General features: G+C 37.6%; 1 protein-coding gene and 2 long non-coding RNA genes across 6 annotated transcripts in view; 1 reads left to right on the top strand and 2 right to left on the bottom strand.

Moving 5' to 3' along the window:
* Positions 1 to 19,194, top strand: part of SPAM1 (sperm adhesion molecule 1) — a 39,213-nt gene extending 20,019 nt beyond the window's left edge. For 2 of the 3 annotated variants that reach the window (XM_064656145.1, XM_064656144.1), the window contains exons 2-4: positions 11,128 to 12,318; positions 13,787 to 13,876; positions 15,664 to 19,194. In XM_064656145.1, the coding sequence (XP_064512215.1) occupies positions 11,350 to 12,318; positions 13,787 to 13,876; positions 15,664 to 16,368 (1,764 nt within the window). In that variant the 5' untranslated portion in view covers positions 11,128 to 11,349 and the 3' untranslated portion in view covers positions 16,369 to 19,194. The remainder of the gene's footprint in view (positions 1 to 11,127; positions 12,319 to 13,786; positions 13,877 to 15,663) is intronic. The other variant, XM_064656146.1, reaches the window with a different exon arrangement.
* Positions 1 to 19,935, bottom strand: part of LOC135414873 (uncharacterized) — a 377,990-nt gene that overhangs the window by 191,480 nt on the left and 166,575 nt on the right. The window lies entirely within an intron of this gene.
* LOC135414867 (uncharacterized) lies at positions 1,116 to 11,178 on the bottom strand. 2 transcript variants are annotated; one of them, XR_010430870.1, is made up of 3 exons: positions 11,096 to 11,178; positions 4,399 to 4,550; positions 1,116 to 3,149 (listed from the first exon to the last, which is right to left on the bottom strand). It is a non-coding gene; the product is annotated as an uncharacterized LOC135414867 (long non-coding RNA). The 2 variants fall into 2 exon arrangements; XR_010430869.1 differs by lacking the exon at positions 1,116 to 3,149 and having other exon boundaries at positions 3,374 to 4,550.

The following is a 19,935-nucleotide window of genomic DNA, read 5'->3' on the forward strand; positions in this document are numbered from 1 at the left end:
AATTATTTCACTTCTTTATTTAATACTGCAGCCAGAAAGAGCTGGTGTATTCTGGGAGGAAATCCCTATTTGACTGAGGAAGTGAATGCTAGACAGAAAATGAGTCCTAAAGATGCCAGATGGGATTCTGTCTGTAAGAATTCTGTGGAGTGGATCCTGCATTATAAAGACGCAATGTTACAGTAAAGAAAGCTGCTGCTACACATGAAGTGGAAAAGTCTTGTAGTCCACAACTTGGACTGAAACAGCAACGGCAACCCTGAGTCCCTATGCAGTAATTTGACCTACATAGTCTAATTACTGTTTATCTTATTTTCCTTGTTCTTCTGACACATGAAGCTGGCTGCCTATTTGCTATGAAAAAAAAGCAGGCAGAAGAATCCAACCTAGACAAAAACATATTTTAGCATTGGCACTGAAAATTTCAAAACTTTATTTTCATTTTTTCTAGACCTTTACCAAACAATATTGTTTTAAAATTATTATGTAAAATAAGTGTAACACATAGTAGGATGTTACTGAGGAATGAAAATATGTGTTTTGAAAAGTTCTATTCCATCTTCTTTCTTCAGCGTAGCAAATAGCTTTAGAGTATTTTTCTTATAATTTTAGAATAGTCTTATAAACTGATATTTTTAATTTTTTTTCCTGAATCATTATCAAAAATAATTTTTCTATAGCTGACCTTAAAAAATTAGATAACTGAATATTTTTACTATTTTCTAATTTTGGAGGTTTATCACTATATACATTTAAGCAGGATATGTCAAGAAGTACCAAAAACTTAGTAAAAATATTTCACAAACATAATATATGACTTCTAAAATGACAAAACCCTTTCAATATAGAAATTAATATCTTGACACTGAAATTGATTCCAAAGACAAAATTGTTTTTATGCTGGGGAAGAAGAAAAATACTTTTTAAATTGCCATATTGCAAGTATAACAGAGTCCACAGCTCAAAACTGCTCTAACCCATGGCACCGCTGCCATTCCATTGCTGTGCGAAGCGCTCAATCCAAAGTGCTGTATGAGCATAATCAGAGCTAGCAGTTTTAAAACAAATAGTGAAAGGTTTTTTAATTATCTATATGTGGGTGTTAACGAAGGATCTCTTCCGTCGACCTTGTTTTCCACTCTGCATGGATCCACCGCCTGGGGGTACTCTACACTCTGGCAAAGCAGAACACGGTTTTGCTTCCCCCACCCCACCTCTGTATAGCCATGAAAAAAAAATTTACCTCCATTGAACAAGTCACTATTACATCAAAAAACAAAATTAAGTCAAACTGTATTTCTTATTGTAGAAAAAAAGTCTTTCAAAGAATTTGTTCAGTAAAGGATGGAACATGGTGCAAGACCTCTAACAGGTAATGTGTTATTATACTACTTACTGCAGTCAGCTGTGTCAGGAGACACCTTTAATCAACTACCCTATAATTATGCTAAGGCTTTCACAAATGACAAATCCCAATTGGCTGGGCCAGAGCCCTGCCTTTCTAGTCAAAGATAATTGTTTTGTCCGCTCACCTGTTCATTCACTCCAGCAAGACCTGGCCTGTCTAGAGGTGAGTATTTACTGATTATTTTTATGCTGTTTAAATTTTTATTATTTTTAAATTCAAATCTCAGAGAGAGAAGGTAAAGTTTGGTGGGACTTTCCAGAAAGATTGTCAGGAATCCTAAAGTGTAACAACCACTTTGTGCATTATTTTTATGCTGTTTAAATTTTTATTATTTTTAAATTCAAATCTCAGACAGGGAAGTTAAATTTTAGTAGGACTTTCCAGAAAGATTGTCAGGTATCATGAGGTGTAACAACCGCTTTACCTGTGTGTTACACACAGAGCTGCATTTGACACTATCACCTGTTTCTCTCTCAGCATAGTTTTTTTTTTTTTCAATGCAAATGATTCATTGAACTATTACACACACACAAAATTACTTATTAACTGCACATATGTAGCTGTCAGAAGTATTGAGTAAGACCTATCTCTCCCGATAAACAAAATTGTTAAAACAATCTTGCTTTAAGTAAATCTTGTTTCAAACTATTTAGGTTGTTAGTCTAGGCAATTTTTCTTAGTGGGTGGGAATATGTTTCCTTTACAGGTAAGAGTAGGCTAATAGGGATTTTTGTTTCTTTAGGAGTCTACTGGAATACACTTATACCTGTGAAAGCTTAATAAAAAGTTACTTGTCCCTAGCGAATACTTCTAATCAGGGGTGAAAGAAAAGACACCTGCATGTTTTCAGTCTTTCAACTCTGGCAAATGATATGTTGCAGTGTAATAGCTACTTTTTACATGAAGTCACAGGCCAGCAAGACAATCCACAAAATATCTGAGGCAAGAGGTTTGAGTCAGAGTTGCTTGTAAGCATTGGAGCACGTGCTGGGCAGTCCCACACAGGTGTGGGCTGGCAATGGGTATCCACTGAAGCCTCCCAGGAGGGGAGTGAGGATATGGGCAGCGAGAACCAGGCCTGAATGGCCCATGCTGTCCAAGTCCTAGCTCCCATGCAAGTGGTGCAAATTCACTCTCTCAACATGACAGATGTTAAGGTCTTTTAACCTTAAAAACAGTAGACATCATTGTGTTTCTCAGCTTTGCTGTTTAGCCAAAGTTTGTGAGGTTTGCAGGTTGTTTCAGTTAGAAGCAGACATGGTGATGGGTCAGATGTCCCAGCTGTATGTCCATAGCGACAGCACTAGCTTTGCGCCCTAAGCAGTGGCCGGTCCAAATAAACAGAACTCACTGTTTGCTCAGCTCAGAGCCAGAGCTCAGAGACCCTGCTTTTAACTCCCGCCTCTAAATCCTTTTCCTCAGGCTTTCTCCATGCTAATGTGCTTGCTCAGGCAGGCCCAGCTGTGCTCCTTTTTTCTTTTCCGTTGAAACTGTTAATTCTCTGCACACTGGCTTCCCAAAACAATGCTCGATAATGTTAATGTCTCCTTCATAAATCACTGGTGTTCTGCATAGCTTTGTACTCGCTTTTGTTTCGAGACTTCTACATCTGCTTTCCCATCTCTCCCACTTATCTCCAGGGATGGGTGGCAATTAGACCAGCTCCTCGGTATTAGTAGGTTTATCAAAATAACAAAAGGCTGTGTGAGGACTGTGAAGAATCAGCAGGTGAAAAGAGACACTGTAGGAAAGAGAAATTACTCTTGAGGCAAGGTTTATTTCTTTACTGTAGTATCATATTTTCCTCAGATTGTATTTATTTATATATAATCATGTGGGAGAAAGGAATATGGAATGAATTAAAGTCCCAGGAGAGGAAGATTAAAAAGAGAGAGCATTCAGGTATTGCAAAAGAGAACTTGAAACTGCAACTGTGAAGACATATGTTAATGTACAAGCTGGTACTGAGGTTAATAATACATATTTATTTCCAAGGATAATTTGCTTTGAGGACTCTCATCCACCTCCAGCTTCTGTTGCTCTAGCAACACACTCCATGGAGAGTGGCTACTGAAAATCCAGGAACAATTTCATCCATTCAGGTTTCATTTACCCCAGAAGCGTATCTGCTCCCTTACTTTTGAAAGGGAACATCACTACCGTCTTTCTTGAAGATTCTGTTTTTTCTAAAAAAGAGGGCATAATTTTGTGACTGAAACAGTTTCACATGCAGAACTGACTGCTGTGTTAATTTTAATACTGCAGTACTTTCAAGGATTAATCAAAAGCCTATTCTGGTCTCTTCCCCAGGCATTCTCGAGAGCAATCTCCCTTTTCCAAAGGCACAGCTACTTTTGCTGCAGTGTAAATAATTTATTAATTATCTAGATTAATGTAATGATTAATGCAATGATTTCTTGCTATAGAGAATATGTTTGGACTTGTTTTGTCACAAAATTCTAGAGATTCAGCAGATGGTGAACATTTTGCAGAATAACCTTAGTAAGATAGAATACTTTGCAAAGTCACACGTGACAGATTCTTTATCTTGTCCCCAATTCCTCTGCAATGGAAATTGTCATTACAGAATCTGAGTTCTGCCAAACCTAGTTACACATAACACAGGAAAGGAAATTTTTCCAAATACTCTTGGAAATGTATTTAGACAGTTTATTTGGCTAACTTGCTAAAAACCAAATTACAACATCAATAAACAGGCTGTTAGGATATTAAGAATTTTTATAAAATTGAGAATTTTTATAAAATTGAGAATTAGAACTTGCAAGAGAAAAGAGAATGAGGAGGATAGAGATTTTCCTAATTCAAGAAACTAGTCATGAACACCACAGTAGTCATCATAAGACTATGAAAATAATTGGGGCATATTAGCAAAAACATATATTCTAACTCATTTAAATAAAACGAGTTAAAAACATATATTTAACTCATTTAAATAATTAAAAAGTACTGTGACTAAATCTTTTGCATACACATTTTTATGGGGGGCTGTCTACAACCTGGATCCTCAGTTCTTGACCTCTACCTCATTGGCACATTTTGAGTTCTTCCACAGTCAGAAATGCTGGCAATGAAATTTCTTTGGAGTTTTTTTCAGGCTTCAGGTCCTCATGCACTCATTGCCCTGTGCTCAGAAATAAAGAATGGGAGTAAGCAATGATGAAAGTGATGGTTTGGCAGTTCCTGATGATAAGAACAGCCCACAGGAGTGGGGTGTAGTTTGACAAGCAGTCTTAAATCAGACATGCTGGCTAAACTAGCCAGTTTTGCTGGTTCATGTACTCAGTCATAAAAAACTCCTTTCTCACATATTTTGACTGACATGTTTTCAACCTAAACAATTCATTACATGGCCTCATTAACAGTTGCCTTAGCCCAACTGAGAAGATTAGACTGAAATGAGGGTGGACTTTTAAAACCACTGTCAAGATTGGTGCTTACCAAATTCTGACTTTACAGACAAGTGCAGCTTAACGCATTTGTAACAATGAGGCTACATCCTATATGCAAAGACCACCCTTCACAGGTCAAATCTGCCATCAGCTGTGCAGCACAAACAGTTCATACCTCTAGAAGTGGATGTTCTTTCTGTGCAGCTTCCTATTCCTCACAAATGTTAATGTTATGATCACAACACCCATGTGTGTTTCTGTTAATTGAGAATCATTGCCTTCTCCTTAAGAAATGCCAAAATTATACGAGTGGGGATTACAATATAACTACAATGTTACTCTTCCCTTTCTTCTGTGGCTCCTTCATGACTCCGACACCTGTTTATCACAAACAGTCCCTAGTCCAGAACATGTACCTCTAAAATAGCAGGAAGTTTTAATTCGAAGTTCCAACAGTGATACTGTTCCCTTCAACCAGAAGAAAGACCCCTCCAGAACAGAATGGAAGTGAATAGGGTAATTTCTCACAATAGCACCACCTGGGGCACCCAAGGACAGAGCAGGAGGGATTTATCAGTCACCTTAAATATTTTGCACTGATTTACGAAAAACACAAATGTTGACCTTAGGCAGCTCTTCCCTAGCAGTGTGTGCTGCTTTGATACTATATAGAGAAACTAAGTTTATGGCTGTATCAATATTGCTGGTACCTTTTTCTTTTTTTTAAAAAAAGCTTTGGATTCTGCTTTGGGTTCCAAGTTTAAATATGTTAACATTTAATTTCATGTATCCTTAGTCTGTTCCTCTGCTCCTTAGGAGTCTGTTCTACTTCTCCTTAGGAATTAATCAGTGCTGATATCTTCACAGAAGGAGTTGAGTCTTTAGACTTTTTACATGTTTACATTTTTCTAACCTTCAGATAAACGAAGACAGAAAGCAATTTGTCCCAAGAACTTATAAAGGTACATTGTCTAGTACTGTATTTTGTCTGTAATGTCAGATATTTCTGACAGGAGATATTTCTACACTAAGATAGCTAGTGCTTATATGAAAACAAAAGAATAGGGACTAAATCCTCAATATTCTGGTCCCACCTGCATATTTGACTACACATCTTACATCACAGCTTCACAGGGATTTAAAAACTTACATGAAAGACCTAGATTCTTCTGCCCCATCAAAAACTGCAGTTCTACATGCAGACTTCTGTATCTATAGTTTCTTTGGCACAGGGAAAAGACCAGCCAATTTTCACATCACTATTGTTTTGTTATTATGTCACTATAATGGCCAGTCTTCGCGAGCGAAGATTTTGGGAAAGGTCATTAACCCTTCCAGCCTGCGCAGTGGATTTTTTAGGTGAGACACAGCGTGCGCTGAACTGAGCCCACCCTTTAGTCCTGAGGTTCATCTGCCGGGGCCGAGCAAAGCTTGGACAGTGGCAGTGAGGTCCCCAGGATGTAGGTTTGTTTAGAGTGACCTTCTCTTAGGTGGATTGCCTACCAAGGCTGACGAGCTCCACCTGCCCAGGGGGCCGGGAATCGAACCCGGGTCGCAGTGGTGAGAGTCAGGCACTCTAACCACTAGACCACCAGAGGCCCCTTATTATGTCACTAATTAACAGATAATAGCACACACATTGTTTGAAATGCAAGAAACATCACTAATTAACAGATAATAGCACACACATTGTTTGAAATGCAAGAAACAGTTAATAAACACTTGAGAACTATCACCTAAAGTGATAATTACATTGATGATCTCAGCCTTAGAAGTGTTCTAACATGCTGTTGTTCATATGTTCATATGAACCTTTGCTTTCATATGTTCAAGTTAAAACAGGCAAAGTGCAAGATTTTATGTACTTTTGCTTGAAATTTGGTAGGTGTAATTAAGACTGTTAACACAAGAATGTCAGATACTGGTTGTGCTTATTGGCTTAAGTTTAAGGTTAGCAGATCTGACCTGACTAAGCAATGTCTAATTATTTCAAGGCTAAACGCGGACTTTCACGTCTAATTTTCATTAAAAATTCAAAGCTGGATTCCTGTAATGTTTACTGGCACCTTTTGAACTGAAACTTTTTGAACAGCCCAACAGCATAATAAATGACTTTTGATGAGATACACCATCCAGTTGTGGTGGAACACACAACATCCATTTGTGTGACATTAAAGGGGATGTAGAGTACTCCTCTCCCTTTTATTTTCTAGCTGTCTTTGGTCAAGTGAAGCTTTTTTTTTTTTTCAGGGATACATGGCATGGCCCAGATCTATGATTCTGTGGTTACCAAAACACAGGAGCATACTTGAATTTCAATTGTATGTTTCTGTGGTTCTGTTTATGCTGTGAAAAATGATGGAATAATTAAACCAAGAAAATGAATATGATTTCCTCTAATACACAACCTTTACAAATGCCAGATTTGGGAAAATCTAAAGCAGAAGCTATTTTCATAGACTAAGGGCATGTAGATCCATCAGTATCTACTTCTAGTCAGGTAGCCCCTGAGCAATTAGTGTTAATATATTGTAAAGATATTGACTTTGTGACAAAGACAAGGGCAGCTTTATGACTCAGCTCACTTAGACATTCGAGGAGGCTGAAGAGAGTAACGTTTATCAGAGCTGTCATCATTAGGCTGGGTCAAAGGCAATCCTCTTAACCAGAAACTATCACATAAAATAACCTATTAACTCATACCCAGTAGAGCACATTAGAGCAAGATTTGGAGGAAAACCATTTCCCAACAATCAGTTAAATCAAACTTTGCAAGATTAGCCAATAATAAATGAATTTATTTAAACTAGTAAATATAGTATTTAAAACAATGCTTTCCCCTTTTCCTTTACATCAAATCAGTCTTTTACTGAAATCCACTTAATAAAAAAAAAAAAACTTACAGGAACTAATAATACAATTTGTGTCCTGGTCCTGTAGTTTTCTGATTTCAACGGGGGCAAAAAGTCTTTTATAATCAAAGCCAGAGGCACGGTAAAAGCTGAACTACTCCTACAGGTCCTCTCTGAGGTGATCTTGCTTTGTAATGACAAAATCAATTACCTAAAGGATCATTGTCCCGGCAAATGTCAGTTCGTATAAGCTGTTTATGTATGATAATTTTATTTCATTTGAATAAGTTGTATTTGCATAAATGTAAAATATATTTCTTCAGAATTACTGTATGGAATTCTTTAAGTCCTCGAAGTCTCAGTCTGTACCATCTCAGGAAATTTCACATGGGATAATGCAGGAATCAGCAAGGGGAGATACTCTGTTGGACCTCACATTTACAAACAGGGAAGGTAGAGGCTGGGGACAGTCATGGCTGTAGTGACTATGAGATAGAGTTCAGGATCTTATAAAGAGGGAACAAGGCAAATGGCAGGATCATAACCACTCCTTCAGGAAAGTGCACTTTGGCATCTTGAGCCATCAGCTTGGAAGAATTCCATGGGAGACAGCCCTGGAGAGAAGTGTCCAGGATCTGATTGATTCTCAAGAGTCAGCTTTTCCAAGCTCAAAAATCTCCACATCTCAAGCAATGGCAAGAGGAGCTCCTGACAAAACTTTGCCACAAAAAGGAAGCTCACATGAGGCGGAAGCAGGGACAAGTGAACAAGAGACACTGTCTGAGGTGCTGGGTTGGGGTTTAAGAAAGCCAAAGCCAATCTGGAGTTGATTCTGGCAAGATATGTGAAGGGCAACATAAAGGGCTTCTACAGGTCTATGAACAGCAGAAGACAAGGGAAAACAGCGGCCTAACGCTGAATGGGGCAGGCAGGAGATCCAGTGCAAAGGACAAGGAAGAGGCAGAGGTACTCAATGGCTTTTCCATCTCAATCTTTAGTGGAAAGACTGGCCTTTAGGAATCTAGACCCATGGGAAAGACTTACATGGGAGGAAGGAAGATGTACCTTCCATTTAGGAGGCCCAGGTTAGGGAACATTTAAACAAACTGGACATACAAGTCTATGGGACACAACAGTATGTACCCACAAGGAGCAGTATGTGGTGAAGAAGCTGCTGATGTCATTGTAAGGTCACTCTTGATAATTTTGGAAAGGTCACAGTGATTGGGGGAGGTTCCAAGGACTGAAAGAAAGTAAATATCTTAAAGGTCAAAAAAGGAGGTCCAAGGAACTATAGGCTGGTCAGACCAGCCTCACCTCAATCCCTGGGAGGTTGAGAGAGCAAATAATTCTGGAAAACATCTACAGATGTTAGGGACAAGAATGTGATTGGAAGTAGTCAGCATGTATTAATAAAGAGGAGATTATGCCTGCCAAACCTGACAGCCTCCTACAAAGAGATGACTGGCTTGGTGGACAAGGGGAGAGCACTGGCAGACAGCACAAGAGAGAATTTATTGATCTTGGTTTTGGCAGGTCTTTCAACACTGTCTCCTGTAACATTCTTACTGATTAAGTACAAGCTACATAAATGGACAGTGAAACTGAAAACTGGCTGAACTGTCAGGCTCACAGGTTGTGATCAGTGCTAGGAAGTCCAGCTGGAGGCCTATCCAAGTCCAGCTGGAAGCCTGTTCCCTGTAATGTACATTAAGGGTTCATACTGGCTCCAATACTATTTAAGGTCTTGATTAATTAGCTGAACAATGGGTTAGAGTGCTTCCTTGGCAATTTTACAAACAATCCAAACTTGGGAGGAATGTTTGATATACCAGAGAATCATGCTGCCATTTAGAGGGTGAGCAATGCATCTTTGCAGCAATGAAGACCAAGAGCCTCCTGGATGACATTAATAAGAGTATCTGCCACCAACAGGTCAAGTAATGTAGTAACGTGTTTATTCCCATCTATTTAAAACTGGTAATGCCACACCTGCAGTGTTATGTGCACCCCTGGGCTTCTCAGTACAATAAAGCAATGGGCATACTGGAGCAAGTCCAGCAAATTGCTACACAGATGAATAAGGGATTATAGTATTTGTCATAGGAGGAGAGGCTGAGAGAGACAAAATTGGTTAGCTCAAAGGAAAGATGTATTTCTTCTGCTGTCACCTCTGAGTAGTACATGCAGCCCTGTTTTCTACAAGTCTCGTCAAGCTGATCCCACGCAAATGAGGTATTGCTCTTGGAGTAATTTAAATGAACAGAGCCATACCTTCTTTCCTGGTGATCGGATCTATGATCTAAGTCTAGCTTATGAAACTGATTCTTGGCAGGGTTTCTTTAGTTATCACATCAGCAGCTGTGGAATGATAAAATATCTGTATGAATTTTTAGATTTCAGTCCACTCACTGCTTCTATATCAAAGTTTGCAGTTTCTGCTCCTAGCTGAATTCAATAAATACAGAGCAAAATCTTCTTTGCTTTGTTTTTAATTTGTCCTCAGAGATTTTTGCACTGTCAGCCACCCTGGGGCCCTCTTCATGGTGACTCCTATATTTTCACGCACACTCACATAATCCTTACATACTTTACAGCCTCATCATGAGGCCTCTACAGAAAGTGACAGATTCAGGTTTGACCAATTTCAAAATCAAAAGGTAAGTGGATTCAGGAGTTACTGCACAGAGGAATGCTTTAGCTTCTGGGCTACTATGTAAAAGTTGATGACTGTACCATGGCTACCACCACTAATATGTTTTTGAATGAAACTAAATGTGACTGCTCACTGTGGGTGTACTGATAGCCTCAGCTTTCCTAATGAACTGGGCAGACTTTGACTCGGGGGCACTTAATCTATACATCTCAAATGGCCTGAACACAGAGATGACTATATACCAAGACTTACCATAGGTTTTTGAGCCTGTTTAAAAGAGCTCTAGACAGAAGATAGAGTGCCTACAATATTTCAGTTACCTCATTGATTTAAATGAGTATATATGGATTTGTTTTTAGCAAGTGTAAAACAGTCCAGGTTTCAATTTTGTGTTATCTTATATCTTTCCTTAAGCACTCTGTAAAATTAACAAATTTAAGAGCTAGAATTTTATTTTGAGGTAGGTGAGAAATACTACATATACATTACTGCTGATTAAGAGAAGCCATTGTGAAACTGCTCATGTTTACAGATATCAGTAATTGGCACAATCAGGACTACTTCCAAGCACACTCACTCTGATGCGTGAATCACTGAATTCCACTGTTAGTTTTATATCTACAGTTTTATATATATACAGTTTATATGTATATGATTGTACATTGTTCTTTTCCTTCAAAAGGTAATTATATTCAAACATTACAATATATTCAAAATCACAAATGGTATTTGTTTCATGGTTAGAAACGAAATATTTATAATTTCTTACTTTATTTACATTTGCCCCCTTTTCTGCATTAGGTCTCAGAAATTGTTGAGAAGCTTCCTGCAGCCTGAAATGACAGAGAACACTGTAAAAAGGACACCCCTATTTTATGCCTAAAGAATATTGCTTAATAGGTATTAATCTGAAGAAATATATTGTACGGTAAGGCTTTTGACAGAATACCAACCTTCTGAACACCCAGAGAGCATTTAATTTTTGTCTAATCACAAGAACCTAATGTCACTGCACATGCTACAATGGAAACTCTAAGACAAATACAAAGCTTTGGCATCTGTGTTACCCGTACGTATCCCGTAGTATCTGGTGTGGTGTTCACCGCTCTCCTAGTTTCTTGCTGCTCATCTCTGACCATAAGAGCTCGTCCACTTGTTCCTAATTCACCTTTTGTTTCTATCTGGAATGCTCCTACAGAACTTTGTACTGAAAGGACTGGAGTGCAGGTGGACATGAATTTTTTTCCTCTCATTGGAAGCACACTGAAGACATCCATTGGGCAAAACATCACACTCTTCTATCCAGACAGGCTTGGCTACTACCCTTACAAAAATGAAGTCACAGGAGAGGCATTCAATGGAGGACTTCCTCAACTCTCACTGCTGGAGAATCATTTAAGAAAAGCCAAAGAGGACATCCAGTTCTACATTCCTTCAGATGAACAGCTTGGATTGGCTGTGATTGACTGGGAAAACTGGAGACCCGTGTGGATAAGGAACTGGGGATCAAAAGACATTTATAGACAGGAATCCATTGAACTGGTTCAGCAGAGAGACCTCAGTCTATCTGAGGCCGAAGCCAGAACTATAGCTAAAATGGAATTTGAAGCTGCAGCAAAATCCTTCATGTTGGAAACTTTGAAGCTGGGCATAGAAATGAAGCCAAATCGTCTGTGGGGATATTACCTTTATCCAGACTGTTATAACTATGATTACAAACAAAACCCACATAATTATACAGGAGCCTGTTTAGATATTGAAATAGAAAGAAATAATGAGCTTAATTGGTTATGGAAGAAAAGTACAGCACTTTATCCATCTGTCTATCTAGAGACAGCTTTAAGATCCTCCAGAAATGCCCAGCTTTTTGTTCGCAACAGAGTTCAAGAAGCCATTAGAACTTCCTATGTCTCTAATTCCACTCATCCCCTTCCAGTTTTTGTATATACACGTCCAGTATTCACAGATGTCTATGAAGAATATCTCTCTGAGGTGAGTGAAGCTAGACCCTAAATATTTCAAATTTATGTGGAAAGAAATTACCAGGTGACACTTATTTAGCAAATGTGCTAACTTGTATCAGAAAAAGGTGTGCAATTTTATATAAAAAATTAAATTCATCCATCAAAGAAATTTGATCAATCAGAACACTGAGGTTTATTTTCAAACCTGTCTCATTATATTTATCAAATAGTGTTTTATTCTCTGAGTTGTCCTCACATGTAACAAAATATTACAAAGCTAGAAAGCATATTTAGTACATTAAGTCAGAGGAAAGAAATATGGGTAACCTCTTCCAAAGAGAATTATTAAAACTGGGCTGATCTAATGCCTAGATTTTAGGTTATAAGAAAAAAAATACAATAAAATGGAGTCTTTCTTTCCCTAAAAAGTGTTAAAAGCTAGTTAGAAAATTCTGTCCTTAGTTGTACTTGGGTAGCTTTCTAAATGGTATTTCAGCATCTCATGGGTTAGTTAAGGTTAGGCTCTGATTAAGACCCAATCATCTTATTGCAGTTCTGGCTATACTTTTTCCTTCACATTTTTATAGACACTCACCCCATCAGAGATACCATCGATCTGGGGAATCTCTTCCTGGTGTTCCAGGACATGAGGAAGGGGAAGTTAGAGGCTGTGGTCCTGCTGATGGCATTGTAGCTTGTGTTGTTTCATATTCTCGATAGAACATCAGCAGGCATTCTCCCCAGGCTGTGTATACTATCAGGGAGCAAGGTAATGTCAGAGGCTCTGCTGGGATCCTACTTAATAATTTAATTCCTATAATCTTTACATTAATCCTTTTCTAGTGTTGTCCTCCCATAGTAAGTTGTTTTTATATTATTCTTTTCATTACCATAGTCCTCTCCCATCCAGATAGGCTTCAACATTTTGCTAGGACTGTGTTAATAGCTGACCCTAAAAGGAGAACTGAACAGAAACAAATTTCCCCAATCAATATCTGTAAAAGGCCAGAGCCATTCTCTGGAGAAGAGAGATTCTTGCTGGTGAAAGCTCTTTCTCTTGCTACTTTTCTGTTTTAGCACTTCCTGGTAACTGGAATTAAGTTTAAAAAAACCAAAAAAGCTGTGCTTTCCACATCTTCTTCCCACAACATTACTGAAACCCGTTGCTACCAACTCTGAGCAGTAAGGAGGCAATGCAGCAAAATAAACCTTAGAATGGTTGGAGGAGTGTATGTCATATGCCTAACCACTGGCTCAGTTTTACAGCCTTGTTTTTCTAACAGATGACATATATAAATTGGATATAGTTGGCAACATTTTCTGGCATCACCTGTGCAATTGAATCCCAGAATAAAATTGTGCAGTTGAGAGTAAAACATTTACACCATGTATAATTGCTTGCTATCTTCAAAATAGTTATTCTGGATATGCAATTTCTATATGCATTATACCTTTTGCCCTTGTGTTAGTATGATTCTTTGCACATTTTCCCTCAGGATGACCTGGTAAATACCATTGGAGAATCTGCTGCACTGGGTGCTTCTGGAGTTGTGATCTGGGGTGATATGAATTTAACACAAAATAAGGTATGCCAGATCAATTATTATATGAAAATTTTAAGAAGCAATAAAGTGGAGAGGATATAAAGCATTTTGATTACTTACATCATATCTTCTACTTTTAAAATGATGATTCCATATTGCCAGCAGCTTTCTATAGTCAAAACCCAAGCACATCTGAGGCTTATGAAGATCATCATTGACTTCACAGAACAAGAGTTCAATCTTTTAAAGTATCAGTGCTGTTGGCCCTGAGTAACTGGACAAACTATCATAACTGTAGGCAAGTTAGCACTTGTTTAATTAATGTAAGTAAAGAATTGCTATATCTTCTTTACATTCCAGTCATGAGATAAAGAAAAAATTACTTGGCTTTGCCCAGAACAATTTTTAGAAGACCCTTCTGCTTTTTGAATGCACTTGGTAATAACATTTAGAGCTCTAGGAGGAGTCAGTCTGTAAAATTTCAGCTCTAGCCTGTTCTGTGTGTTGTTAAGTACTACTTCATTTAATTGTATGAAAGATCTGAGTCAGAAGAGGAAAAAACCTCTAGGTTATTTTAGGAAGGGTAAATACATAGTTTGAGAAACACTATTACAAGGATATTTCAAAAAATCTTTCTAGCTAGTTCATTCATAACCAGGCAAGTTAGATATAATGAACTGGGAAGACTCTAGTGAAGTCCTTTGTGTTCAAAGAACTGAAACTCTTCAGCCCTGCCACACCTCCTGTTACAGAAAGCATGGCCAAATAAACCTCCACAGCTCTGTAAGAGTCTTATTCACCAAGGCATTCCACTTTGACTTTTTTGTATGTGCCTGCCCCTGAGAAAGGATATCAGGTTGCACCTAGAACTTTTTTACCCATTATTCCAATATTATAACATAGATGAGCAGCAAGTTTTATTACCTGAATCTTGAAATTCCTGTTAAATGAACTTTCCACAGCCCAGTCAAACTATGCATTTGTGCACTAATTGCACCTGTTTTTTTTACAGCTTTCACATTAACTAGCCCTTCAGAAATGAAATATCATTGTACTTCTGCATCAACCAAAATTTCTTGTGTTTTTATATATACCTAAAAGAAAAACAAAAAACCCTACATATACCTCAGCTATCTCCATGGATAGAGACATTATCTGAATCTATATGTGGCATTGGGCGAATGCTCTAAGGAGGCACAGTGTCAGAAACAAAGAAAGAGTTCCCAAAACCTCTCGTTATTAAACTGTGCTAAGCATACACAGAATATATGCCAATTTTATAATCAGTTAGAATGATCTCTTAGTATTCTCTCAGTATACTTCCAGTTTGATCATCCAACCAAAATTCTTTCAATTCCAAAATGCCATGAAAGCTCCCTGCCCTGCAGCCTAGCTATTCAGGCCAGGGGAAATCTGAAGAGTCCCACAGAGATGACTTGAGAGAAAAAATATTTGTTCAGGCTGAAGAAGTGAGTTTTTTTCACTGGATCCCTTTGAACTATTCAAGACATTAAAAGGAACTTCAATCCTTCATGAAACTTCTTTAAATGCATCTGATTCAAAAAACTACATGAAATATAGAGATAGAATGAAAGCTTAAAGTTGTCTGCTTTTTGTAACATCTCCAGCAACTACACAACATAAATTTGCTGTGATCCTTGAATTTTATAACAGCTTCTCAGATAAACTTGTTTCCAACAACCAGTTATAGCTATTATCAAAACCTCAGGAGAAACAATTATAAATATACACTATGGTACTGTTATTGGAATGATAGCATTTTAATGGTTTCCATACTAAACTACAGAGGTATGATGCTCTTTTCACAGAATACCTGCAGAATTCTGGACAACTACCTCAGAAGGACTTTGACCCCATACCTCATCAACGTCACAATGGCAGCCAGAATCTGTAGCCAAGTGTTATGCCAAGACTCTGGTGCTTGTGCACGGAAAGAATGGAATTCCAGTGACTATCTTCACTTGAACCCTGAGAATATTGTAATTCAAATGACAAAGGATGGGAAATACAGTCTGCAAGGGCAACCATCATTTCAGGATCTGCAAACATTGATAGAAAAATTTGATTGCCAGTGTTATGCAGGGCACAGCTGTGAACCTAGAGCTGATATCAATGACATCCATTACCTCCATGCTTGCATTTCAGAAGATACTTGCATTCAGATATCCCCAAATTCCTTTTCTAACATAGAAGCCTCTGAAGAAAAGATCCTGTCTAACAGAACTGCATTTTCATTTGCCTCTGAGAGTAAGGTGACATTATCTACACATCCTGAAATAGAAGATTTCCAATCTACCTTTGGAAATAATACACTTAATATAACAACTGCAGAATATAACACTGTCACAGCTGCCAGTAGATATGATTTAGAAGCAAATGATACTCGTACTTTCAGTAGCTCTTCATCCTATAAGATAAAGATGTTTAATCTGTTTTGCTTAATTGTACTTTTGAGAACCTTAATACAAATGACCCATGACAGTGAGAATATTCTTTTCCCTGGCTATGTTTGAAATTCTAAAGGTTTTATTTACAAAACAAACAAACAATTTCCTAAAGGCTTATGGTCTTATCTGTATCAGGTAACTTTTCATAATTCATAGATGACACTTCAGCTTGAATGTATTTCTTCAGTTTAGTTCTATAAACTACTATTTGTGCCAAAGACATACTGGTCTGTTATACTGACTATACTATATGAGAGGATAATCCAGAATACAAAACATTTTCTACAGTTTACATTTTTTACTGTTATATTTAAAAAAAAAATTGTGACAATGCTGTTTTGTGTACTTCCAGTCAAGACAGTTAAATATATAATACATAAAATAATTCATCAGGTTTGATGCTCTATGCAAGAATTAATTTCATTCCATATGAATGGAATTAGCTCTTAAAAATATTTGGTTTAACTTTAGATCTGTGGGACTTTGTAGCATAAAATTTATCTTATGTAATATTTCTCCACTTTTCACAATATCTATAGGGACACTGTTGTTTTTCTTGTAATTAAATATATTTCTAATTCTTCAAAAGGTTCTAACTTTAATGTAATTGTTGACTTCAAATATTACAGCTTCATTAGTTAAAATTTGAGCTGTAATGGTTTATCCTTTCTTCTCATGAACTCTCCCCCTTATTTCAGATGTCCCTTCCTTGGCTTCCAGTTGTTTTATCTGGCCAATGCTGACAACTCATCTGCTCTGCTTCTGCACTCCCTGCCAGCACTGGTCACTAGTCCCAGTTTCCCCATCCAGCCATCCCTAGCAATTGGATAGGGCTGTATTTGGACAAAAGTCTGTGAACATGGGACTTTATGCTTCATTATTTCCTGAGGATATTTTCTTTGGTGGAAACCAACTTGCTCCTCAGGAAAACCCAGCAGTGGAGGCAGCAAGATGAGTGACTCTGAGGACCTGGGACTCCCTTTATTCACTTCCCATGGTTCTCAATCTCAGAACCACCTTTTTTGATCCAGTCTGCTGACAGAACTGAGAGTATTAATACTATTAATACTTAATACTATTCCATTGCCAAAAGCAGTGTGAAAGTAGCAGAGATACCTCAGAAGAAAAGTACTCCCAATATCATATCAGGAATCTGGTTATAATTTACATATAGTCAGTTTAAGCATTTAGAAGCAATTAACAGCAGTTTATTTGATAAAATAACCTTTTCAAATTATTATGTCAGGTGCTCAATAGACAGTTTGACTTCTGATGAGTGAAGAGTGGCTGCTGGCATGGATACATTAAAAAATCTCCCTTGAGCTAGGCATGATCTGCATAAATAATTCACCCCCTTGCACAGATAGAGCCTGCCTCACTAGTGAAAATAACAAGGATTTCATAGTAGCCATTTGTTTATAAAAAGTTCATTCCTTAATCCAGCAGAAAACACAAATTATATTCATTCTCTTTGAATTTTCAGGTTGTTGGTCATAACAGAGGCGCAGAAAAATAGATGAAGCCTTTAGACTTAACATGGAGAAATAGTGTTTTATGGCTTTTGAACAGCAAGTTATCAAGAGGATGTGACAATTTTCTCATCCCAGTTACGGTGATAAGTCCACGAGTCAAAGCTATTTCTGCCATTAATGTTTCAAGTGGAATCACAAATATAAATATATATATATGTAACAGACTGCTCAGCAGAAAAGAATCCAGCTGGTTTTGATCACCTTTGTCAAAACATGCTTTTTCACTGGAAACATGACTGGTAATATCTTAGCAAAACTTTCATGACTTATATGAAGTTTGATTTTTTTCAGAATGCCTTAACATGGCCAAGATTTTATGCTGGCACACAGAGTTCTAGTTTAAAGGCTGTGTAATTTTGTTAAATGTCTGGCAAAGCTTCCTGAGGTCAGGCTTGTTTCTAACCAGAGCTCTGAAAGACACTGGATCTATAGCACTTTGTGCTAAGACCACTTGCAGGTTCGCAAAATCTACAAGTCTTGCCGTAAATATTTTCACTATCAGCCAAGTAATAGCAAGCAAAACACTTGTGATGGAGAAAGCAGGAAATCACCAGAAAAGAAAGAATGAGAAGTTAAAATCACAGAAGAGATGAAACAGAGCACCCAGGACCACCTAGTGGACGCAGAGGAAGTTAACTGCAAAAGCGAGAGTGAAGCTGTGGAGATAGACCAGTCTCTTCCCATTCAACAGTTTTTATCTACCAAGTAATTAATGTTAAAAACCTTTCCCCAAGGCTCACTGTAAAGATAACAGAACACAATAACTGATATGTTAGACCTATACATCTGATCCCATCTCTTTTTTTTTTTTGAGAGTAGCCAGGACCAGAAAAGTTAAAGGAAGGTGAGAGGAAAGCAGACTATTGCAATAAACTGTGTCTTCCTAAGATGGATTTATAAGTAGCTATATATCTTGTGCTCTGATGCATACTTTACCAACCCCCTTTTAAATGTTCATTCAGGATTGTTTTTGTTACCTACACGTATCTGCAATTCATACTTGAAATCTTACAAACTTCAGGAATTAGGTCTGATATGTGTTAAATTACAACATTTTCCAAATATATTATTTTCTTCTGTATTACATTTGTCTTACCTATACTCTATGATTAAGAGTCACCTTGGAATCAATGAGTCTCCATGGAGTAAAAGCAGAACAGAAGGAAAGGGGTGCTATGCCTTGCATTGCTGGTGACCATCTTATGTTCAAAGCCAAACTTGTATTCTCCTAAAGTGGACCCCCTTCCAAAAATATTTCCTTCCCTTCACTGTATTTCCTGTAATCATTAGTTAGCCTTACAATTTTAATTTCTTATGTTCTTGTATTTTTCAAAAGATTAAATTCTAGAGGAACAGTTCACTTTGATTGCCATTCATTATTTCGTACTTCTGTTCTAGGCTGAACTCAGACTGGCAATACTTAAGGACAGGGAAATGCTAAAGTGGGTTTGATGAAAGAGTCTAAGTGAAAGCAGTTTAACTACCTGGAATGCCCTCCTTCAATGTCTAGACATTTTGCTAAAATTTTAACTGAAATTCTGCTTTTCTGTCTGAAGAATCTGAGTCTGATTTATTGTGTTGCTTATCCTGGGACACTTAAAGATATTGGCACTTCAAAGAGAGATGGTAGTTGACACTCAGAGAAACTGAACAGAAGTGAAACATAGTCCCTGCCTTACATTTTTTTTGCTTTTCTGTATTAAAAATAGCAACATGGAGAGATATTTTGAGAGGCCAGTAAGACCACTTTGTAGACAGCATAGGATGTGACTAGCATCTCAAGGAATTCAGCAAAATTTGCTTTAGTCCCTGCATCACACTAAGATACCATGTTGTATATATATCAGCAAAGAATTGTGTGGAAGATTTCAGACCTGTGCAATAGGTACTAGACAACTCCCAGACAAATTAGATTTGTACATGTACCTATCCATCACTTTTCAATACCAACAACAAGACAGCAAAGACAGTTATATAATTTTAAAACATATTCAGTTATGGAGCACTGATGACCTTTTTAAGATGACAACTAAATTCCATCCTTCAAACATGCATACCTAAAACTTGGAAGATTTTTCACAATGTGCTTGTGTCAGCTCCT

Source organism: Pseudopipra pipra, chromosome 5, assembly GCF_036250125.1.
Source record: "Pseudopipra pipra isolate bDixPip1 chromosome 5, bDixPip1.hap1, whole genome shotgun sequence".
Classification (NCBI taxonomy): domain Eukaryota; kingdom Metazoa; phylum Chordata; class Aves; order Passeriformes; family Pipridae; genus Pseudopipra; species Pseudopipra pipra.